This window comes from Lutjanus erythropterus, chromosome 13, assembly GCF_056507025.1.
Source record: "Lutjanus erythropterus isolate fLutEry1 chromosome 13, fLutEry1.hap2, whole genome shotgun sequence".
NCBI lineage: Eukaryota > Metazoa > Chordata > Actinopteri > Lutjaniformes > Lutjanidae > Lutjanus > Lutjanus erythropterus.
This window is the reverse complement of record NC_139329.1, coordinates 6,627,183-6,636,728: the sequence shown is the minus strand read 5'-3', so window position 1 is coordinate 6,636,728 and position 9,546 is coordinate 6,627,183. Positions and strand designations below refer to the sequence as shown.

Here is a 9,546-nt window from a genome sequence, read left to right as displayed (position 1 = left end):
TTGGTTTTTATTCAGGCTCCTCCCTTCTGCCTGCTCTCTGCTTTATTGTTGCTGCTGCTGGGTCCTACTGCTCCACCCGTCTCTGCAGCCCTGTGTGAAAAACACACACACACACACACACACACACACCTAAAGATGCTCCAGGGCGACTACAGTTTGGTGTGGAACCTCAGACAATCTCCTGCTGTAAAAACAACTCAGGTGAACCAGACTAGAGCACTGCTGACCTTCACTAAACCAAAACAGTGAAGCAAACTAGACAAAGTGACACCGAACCATTCTGTTTTCTGACACAACAACTGCAACTAACAATTTTCTAAATAGGTTGATCCATGAAATGTCAAAAAATTGTGAAAAAAAAAGATATTCAGTTTACTATCAGAGAGCAGTGTTGAAACCAGAAAATATTGACTTTTAAGAAGCTGAAAACAGTTTTGACTTTCTTTTATACAAAAAAAGACTGCATTTTTGTCTTTGAACTGATTTAAATGTTGAAACTGGGGGAGATCATCAGAACTTAGTATGACTTGACTTGTGACTTGCTTAAGTCTCACCACAGTAACTTGGACTTGAGACTTGCTCGTGTGTGACTCACTCCCACCTCTCCTGTTCACTGTTTGCTACAGTACAGTATTTGTTTTCTTTTTAACCACTAGGCGTCGCCAAAGTCAGGACTTTTCAAGTTTTCCACAGAGAAATAAAAAGGGCATCTTTTACAGATTTTTGCCTCTCGCTTTAAAAAAAGTAGTGTAACATTTGGCATCTGTGCTATATGATATGTTTTTAGCATATACTAGAATACTAGAGGCCACGTTTGTATCATCCTCTCTTTAGAAGAAAAACAAGAAGTGCACAAGTCTGCATGTTATAAATAGTTAGGGTTTGGTTGACAGTCAAGAGGTTTTTCATTTAAAAAAAAGCACTCATGTATGTATTTAATCACAAGATGATGATTAGTTCTTGTTCCTGTTAGTTCCTGTGAAGTAGGGTTGGCAATGGCAAATACTACTACATCTCTGCATATAAATTCATACTCATAAGTAATAGATTACAAATAGATTATCCCTTGCTTACATAAAAGGGTAGACATAAAGTGGAAAGAGAACAGTTCATAACGGTGCTTCCTAAACTTGTTTTCTGGGAACACAATAAAGTTGAGATAACTCAAAATTTCAAGGTAATTTACTTCAATGACTTTGCTCAATTTTTGAAATAAAATTTTTGGGTGTTTGACTTATAGAAAGTCAAAGATTTAAGTTAACCTAAAGAAGTAAAGTAAATTCTCTCAACAAAATATTATTAGTAAGCAAAACTTTTAAAAACCTAATAGTTTGAGAATAATAATAGGATAGTAATTTGCCTTGAAATCTTGAATTTTCTCAACTTTTTCATTTTTACAGTGGGAGACATTTTAGCCTATCTCATACATGAGACAAAATAAGTGCATTTAGGTAGACTTAACAGGCTTTAGCTTTTTCCTCCTGCTTTATAAAAGATGTACTGCAGACGTAGTAAATCTTAAATTTTGCAGAATTTCTTCCATAGTCTTACTCTTTAGGACCTAAATAAACTCTCCTGTGACTGTCTTATGGGTCACGACCCAGTCTTTGTGAGTGACTGCTTTAATATAATGTCATAAAATATTTCTGCACCAAATGAACTTTGCTATTTTCCCTTGGCAAATGAAAAATTAAACAACCGTTTTAAGGGGCTGAGCAGTACTGACCATAAAAACTCACCAAAACTATATCATAGTGATCGAACAAAATGACAACACATCAGAAATATACAGACATTTATTTACAAATACGTGTGCATTTGCATAGACATTTAAAATTCCAAAATAAAAGTCAAAAGATATAGTAAACAGATTTAGGAAATATTATTTTACGCTGCATAATTTAGCACAAGGAAAAGTTCACTTGTCAGAATCAAAGCTTACAAACTGTTCTTTTTCATCTTTATCATATAAATATACATAAATAAGATCTGTATGTACTTTATTCCAACAGGTTTCACTTTTGCCATGCAGCCGTCACAATCAGTATGCATCATCATCACACTCATCGTCATCATCATCATTACAGTCATCACTATCTCCACCATCATTAAAAAATAATTTTTGGTTCTTTCTAAATCTTTGTGGTATATAGTGATTATATTAAAGTCACAATTCTTCCATCGTGATGCCTTGAACATTCAGCGGTGCGGTTTTAGAAAAATTGATAATTGTGCTGTAGACATCAGGACACGTTTTGGTGCAGTTACAGCTCAACCTTGTAAGCCCTGGTGACACTTCAGTGACACAGCCCTCGTTAGGTTTACCTGAAGACTTCATTATTATTGCTGCTCTGAAGAGCAAGAAAAAAAAAGCAATGCATATACAATGATATTACTGTATTATTATTTTACTCTTCAAACTATAAAAGTTGATAAAAAATGATTTTATGCAGTTGTATTATATTCTCTCTTTGCTCTACCTATTAATGTAAATGGTTTTAATTAAAAAACATTTGTTCTGCTTTAGTTATCAGTGTTGTTGTCGAGTGTTTAGAGTAGACGTTATGAGGATCCGCCAGTCACTATCAAGACCTCCTTCTGTCCAGTCAGATGGTTCATCCATCGTCAATCCTGCGGGGATCTGCAGGGTTGTAAACCAGTGGCTTTAAAGGGATAGTCTGGATTATTTGAAGTGAGGCTGTATCAGGCACAGTCAGTGTATAAGCTACAGTAGGTCAACACGCTCCCAGTTTGGAGACGCAGACAGGAGTTCCAACACAGAAGCTGAGAAATGTATTGCTGAGGACAGGGTCGGCAGCAAAACGTATTTTAATCACTTAAAAAACTGACAGGACACCGCCGTAGTACGAGTCAAATATCCCTCTCTCTTGCACAACCAAACTCCATTGACAAAAATTGTCATTTTATTTCCCAGAACATGGGAGCTGCTGATGCACAGCTGCTTTTAACGGTAATTTTTGTTTTGTGTTATTAAGTGACTTCGGTGAATCTGAACTAACCCTTTAAAGCACCGAAGTTCAAAATAAGCACAAACAAACTAACAGATCAAGCTAACAGTAGACTGCTAACTCCTGTGTTCTATGAGGTAAAATGACTGATTTTGCTAGTGGAGTCTGTTTTTTGTTTTGTTTTGTTTTTTGCAAAGAGCTATATTTGGTTTCCTGTCAAAAAATGCAAGGTAAAGCAGTAAAAATACTCCAAATATTATGTACACTTAAACAGATATTGACTTCTTTAAATTGGCTTTTATTCGGGTGGCTAAAATAGGTGTTGCTGCTGACCCTGCCCACAGCAGTACATAGCTTAGGTTCCTACACCGGTACTCCTGCTGCTTCCAAAAAATCGAGGGCTGACTGCCGTCGAGTGTAGCTTTTACACTTCATACAACCCCACTACAAAAAATCTGAACTATCCCTCTAAATGGGTGGAGTGAGACCTGAACGCTGCTCCTTGGGGACTAAAACCCTGCCACATTTTTCACCTCTTAATCAATTTAAAAAATAAAGTTTTCTCTTGTCACCTAGCTGACCCTGTGACCTCTGACCCCGAGATCCCCACAGAAGGAAGTCTGACAGGACGGCCTCATGCCTCGGCTCTGTCCCTCTGTCACCATGACAACACTCCATCATCCATCCATCTTTACACCTGAATGCATCTGTTTTCTTATCGTTTAAAAAAAACATCTGCTCGCTCTGACAACGTAAAGCCAATGCAATTAATCTCCTCTTCTGTACAAAGCATCTTACAAAATATCTTTTCTACATCTTTGTTGTATTATTAGTGACAAAATAAAAGAAAACAGAGGAAATATTACAACAGACTTGCAAAAATATATCTCCACAGGGGTTTAGAACGCTGCTATATATTAACAGTACGTCGCGGCTGTGCTGATAATTAATAAGTTAAATCTAAGCTGTCAAATGAATCTCAGCATGTTCAAACATCTGTTCACAGCTGCTTCCAAAAACTACAGTCAGGCCAAACATGGTGGAGGGAATTTCTGTGTGCTGTTACAAAAGCAGTGTAGCTGGGCAGCAGGAAAGTTTGAGCTGCAGAGAGCGTGGAGGAAGGATAAAGAGGATATTTTTTTTTCCTGAGTTGGGTTCAACAGTCTGGGGGCTCTCTCACTCACTTGCAATCTATATACACACACTCTCTCACACACTTTCTGTCACTCCGTCACACCCCTCTCACTCTCTTCCACATTCACCAACCACCTGTCACTTCCTGTCCCCTCTCTCCCACTCTGAGGGAACACAGGACAGTGTGTGTATGTGTGTAATGCCTTCAAATTGAATTAAACGTGAAAAAAATGCATAAATGTGCACATGTTTATTTGTGTGTGTTTATGTGTGTGTATCCCTCTCTTTCTCTATGTGGCCCACCTCCTGGCTGTACAGTATGATGTTGTGAGGATTTGGCTGGTGAGGTCAGTGCAGTGAAGAACACAGCAGCAGTACTGTAAGATATCGGTTTTGTTATAAAAATGGCACAGAAAGGCCTCGCAAGCGGGGAATCACACACTCACCCCAGCAAAGAATGTGTTAACGCATCAAAACGCAGGGTGGGTGTGTGTTATAATATGCACAGGCGGATTAGCTGCAGCGGCCCAGGAGTCCACCAAAGTGGGATTTCCTCCTTGGTTTTGTGAAAGCTGTGGCTGCGGAGACTGAACTAAGCGCGTCAGGGTGGCGATAGCGTGAGGGCTGGCTGCTCAGGGGGTGGTTGATAAGTCCTGCGGCCCTTAAGGAGAGCCTTTTTTGGGTTAGAATTTCTCATCGGGGATGACTGTGTTGAAGGGGTGGTCCCAGAACGTGGAGGTGATTCCAAAACCTGGAGAGAGAAATAAAGATTACATCAGACAGATCAACAGAAAAACAGAGCAGGGAGAACCAAACTAAATCAAATAATCTCAAATAGATAATCTTCCTTGGTTTAAGTCATATGCAGTAATGGAATGTAATTGAGTACATTTAATCAAGTACTGTACTTGTGCATACATTTAAGGTATTTGTACTTTAATATTATCAAAAATTAATATGTTTAAATATTGTACTTTTTACTTTTTGCTAGTTAAAGTTTTACATTCAAAACAGTTTATACAAGTACAGCTGAAACGATTAGTTGATTAATCAATTAGTTGACTGACAGAAAATGAATGGTTCATGAATCCAGCTCCAGAATTGGATGTTTTTTATTTTATTGTGACAGCATTTCTCAATTTCAGACTTTTTCCAAACCAAACAATCTACTGACTAATTGAGAAAAAAAAATCAGTGGATTAATCCAAAATGAGAATAATCAACTATCTAGTTTCAGTTAGGGCTGGACAATATGTATCCCAATATGGCCAAATGCACTATCCGAATCACAAAACCAGAACCAAATTGCAATTTTCTGAAAAAGGAAAAATATGTGAGAAAACAGCATCTTAATGAAATAGTCAGAGGGGACATTTTTCTGCTTTGAGTACTTCTAACATTCATCTCACATTTTCCTGATTATACTTTCACTTAAAGCTGTGACAAGGAACCTTAATATTGTGTTGATTTTGGAGGCGCTTATGGACAAAAGCTGTAGTGTTTCCACAGCCTTAACCACAAAATATAACAATTAAAGTAATACATTTTCTACCTGCTTCATTCTAGCTGGTGTGCTATTCACTGTGACTTTGCCTAAGAAAATGTAAACACTTGGTTCATTTGATTTCACACACAATCTGACCCGGCTTATATGAAATTAATAAGACCGTCCACTGGAAGATCGGCTGGTTCTATGTAGTTATCCTTAATGCAGGCCATTAAGGATAACTACATAGAACCAGCCGATCTTCTAGTGGACGGTCTTATTAATTTCATATAAGTCATATAGAGGCATCAATGTTAAATTGAGACTGTTTCATAACCAGGTAAAAACTTTTACTTAAGTAAAGGATCTCAGTACTTCTTCCACAGCTGGCCCGAGTGTTGCACAATATATTGATACTAGAAAGGTGCTGTTAAAAATGATACAATACCACCTTTAATTATTACTGATACTTTATGAATGACAGCGTTTTAATAAGAGCCATATTGCTCCATGTGCGACAACGGGGCTGTTTGTGTGTGTGTGTGTGTGTGTGTGTGTGTGTGTGTGTGTGTGTGTGTGTGTGTGTGTGTGTGTGCTGTTCAGTGCTCTACTTTCCCTCCCTCCAGGCTTTGCAGGTGTGCCAAACATTTTCCCACTTTCATGGTGAGAATCAGAGCGAGAGGCATGGCTGCTAACGTTACAGATGCTAGCCTTGCTGACTGTCTACGGCTTGTTTACAAAGCAAAATGTGGCATTATTTCGCTTACAATGCCCACAATCCAGGCAACGCCATGGACGCCACAAACACAAAGATATTTTAAACCCACGCAGACCTAGAGAGCCAACATATCCAACATGACACATAACAGAATTACACGCCCCCAAATATCAGCTGAATGAGTGATTTTCTTTGTGAGAAGCAAAACTTTTTATCATCAGAGTTTGATGAGACAATTAAGGGTTTGACTTCAGCTTCTTAGCTTGTTTTTTTTTATAGCTTTTTAGCTTACTAAAGTTTGTATTCAAGGCAAGACAAAACTGATGGGTAAATCCCAGATTCGAGTTCATTTCTACAATAATAATACTAATAAACTGATAATACAACAGCTGAAACAAGTGTAAATACCTGTCATCTGTTGTCCATTTTTAAAGCCATTTATTTCTGTCATGTCAGGACTGTCATCTTATTTACTATTCCATTGCTTTTCCTGGTGTTTTAGGTTTTTGGCATGGTATTGTTTCAGTGTATGTATCACAATATTTTATATTGTGTAATAATCTTGATATCATGACCACACTGGACCTGCATGTCTGTCAAGCTTCAGGTGTCCAGTGCTCACCTGCTCTCTGGTGCTCAAAGTGATGTTTGACGTGGTAGGCCTTCAGGCTGTACATATACGAGCCCCTCTTTGGCGAGCCGTAATGAAGGTAGTAGTGGATCATGTCGTACACCACGTAGCCACACAGTCCCCCGACAAACACGCATATCCCGAGAATATCCGGCAGCGTGTTGCGGAGGAGCACGTAGAAACTTCCCACCACTAAGGAGGCCAGGCCGGGAGGGAAGACCAGCCGGGAGCCGTCAAACGGAGACTGTGGAGAGACAAAAACAGACATGTTTTTTAGAAACTAGCACATTTTCTGTAGCTCATGTGTGTGCTTGCTGACAGTCAATATCATTTTAAGTGTATGCCATATTTAGAATATTTTCACAGCTTTACCTGGCTGTCAGATGGCCTTTTCTGACCAAATATCACTCTCTCCAAAGCCACCAGATTTCTTTGGCAAAAACATTCATTTTACCTCACACAGAGTCGCTCGCCTACTGTTTCTTTGATTAATTAGTTTGACCTACTGTGCAACCTTCAATGTTTTAAAAGGTTAGTTCAGATTCACAAAAGTCACACAATAACACAAACTAACAGATTGAGGCAGCTGTAAACCAGCAACTCCTGTGCTCTGTGAGGTAAAATTAATGTTTTTGCCAGTGGAGTTTAGTTGGTTTGGAGAGAGCGCAATGCTTGGCTTATATAACAGCAGATTCCAGTCGGACAGGGCTGTCTGACGGCAGGGTAAAGCTGTGAAAATCTTCTAAATATACTGTATACTTAACTGATATTGGTAATGGTGATGGTAAGGATAACAAATTGCAACAAACTTTTTAAAGTACAGGCAAAAGAACCGATAAAGTCAGGGCTTATCAATACCATGCTCTGTAATAATTTAGCCCCTGGGTTCACTTAATATTGGGTAATACCCAATACCCACCCCTATACAACCTTCTTCAAAAAACCTCAACTATCCTTTAAAGAGCTTAAATTAATTCTAGAGCTGCTGGAAGTTGATGCTGTGCATTCAGGCCACAAAAGTTACCAGCAACATTAATGATTACTTCTGTTTGGTGCCATAAAGGACAACATAATAAAATACGTCTGATGATTAATCCAGTTTTATGATCATAATACCTGCCTGGGCCCTCAGCCTCCATGGCGGTGTGTGTATGTGTGTGTGTGTGTATATACCTTGTGGTGTTGTCCGTGCAGGAGGAAGTGAAGCGTGATGAGGTAGTAATTATGGGCTGGTGGTTTCATGTGAAAGACAAAGCGATGGATGCAGTACTCGATGAATGACCACAAGAACCAGCCCATCAGAAAGAGCGGCAGGAAAATGTACTTATGGATCGGGATGGAGAAGCCTGGGAACACACACACACACACACACACACACACACACACACACACACACACACACACACACACACACACACACAGATAGATACATTAATTGGACATGGAACATGTACTGTGTGGTTTGTGTGCATAAGCAAATGAGAATGAAAGCGTGCAAAAGTGTCTGGTGATTATAATGTAAGTGTTGCAGATGATGTGTGTGTGTGTGTGTGTGTGTGTGTGTGTGTGTGTGTGTGTGTGTGTGTGTGTGTGTGTGTGTGTGTGTGTTACCTGATGTGAGGACTATCCTGGTTGTGCCCTGTGCCAGGGTGGTGTAGCAGTGCCAACTTAAATAAAACACAATGGGAAGCCACACCACTGGGACCCAGTACCTGTAACAAGAGAGCATGCAGCAATATGATCAAAATCCTTTTTGTCTCGTTTTGTGTTTTATATGTTATATCACGTATCACGTCATATTGAGGATGATACGGCCTAATGGTTGGAGAAGCAGGAACCACAGTCTTGCTCAAAGAGCTGAAGTCAGTGAGATGAAAAACTGATATGTGTGACTGCTACAGCTGCATGAAAGTGAAACGTGGGGGAGCATAGCGCTGACAGATAAATCGTATTTTCATAGCCACTGTTATATGGACGTCTAATAGCTATTGTTTGGTTTGCAAATGATCTCACAGGCAGAAAGCAGACTTTTCAGATAGAGGGTGCGACCTCGGAGGTATTGCAAGTACATAAGGGGGTCCCACAGGGTTCAGTTCTGGGCCCATTATTATTTACAATATACATAAATAGCACTGGACAGAATATTCCAAACTCAGCTTTCATTTCTACATTGATGACACTGTCATCTGTTCCTGTGTACCCACTCCTACTCAGGCCTTTGAGTATCTACAACATGCTTTTGATAGAATGCAAGAACAACTTTGACAACTGCAACTTGTTCTCCATGTAGACAAAAAAAACTTGGTAACTTGTTCGGTATCTATTTTTAAATATCTAGGACTTAATTAATGACCACTTGTCTTTTAAGGAGCACATTCAGTATAAAGTTGTAAAAAAGACAGACTGTCAGATTGTGTGTAGCTGTTTTATATGAGGACGTTTTAATGTTGTCAATATATGTGTTTGTTAATTACTTTTACTGTAACTGCGCTGCTTCTGTCTTGGCCAGGTCTCCCTTATAAAAGAGATCCTTGATCTCAATGGGACTAACCTGGTTAAATAAAAACACACCCAACCGTTGTGGCAACTTCCAGAGGAAACAGTTTGT

General features: G+C 39.2%; 1 protein-coding gene across 1 annotated transcript in view; it reads right to left on the bottom strand.

Annotated features, from left to right (window-relative positions):
• Positions 1-1,778: 1,778 nt before the first annotated feature.
• Positions 1,779-9,546, bottom strand: part of fa2h (fatty acid 2-hydroxylase) — a 49,188-nt gene continuing 41,420 nt past the window's right edge. Inside the window, exons 5-8 of the mRNA XM_084733582.1 lie at positions 8,550-8,650; positions 8,112-8,284; positions 6,930-7,182; positions 1,779-4,854 (exon numbers count right to left, since the gene is read on the bottom strand). Of these exons, the coding sequence (XP_084589708.1) occupies positions 4,787-4,854; positions 6,930-7,182; positions 8,112-8,284; positions 8,550-8,650 (595 nt within the window). The 3' untranslated portion in view covers positions 1,779-4,786. The remainder of the gene's footprint in view (positions 4,855-6,929; positions 7,183-8,111; positions 8,285-8,549; positions 8,651-9,546) is intronic.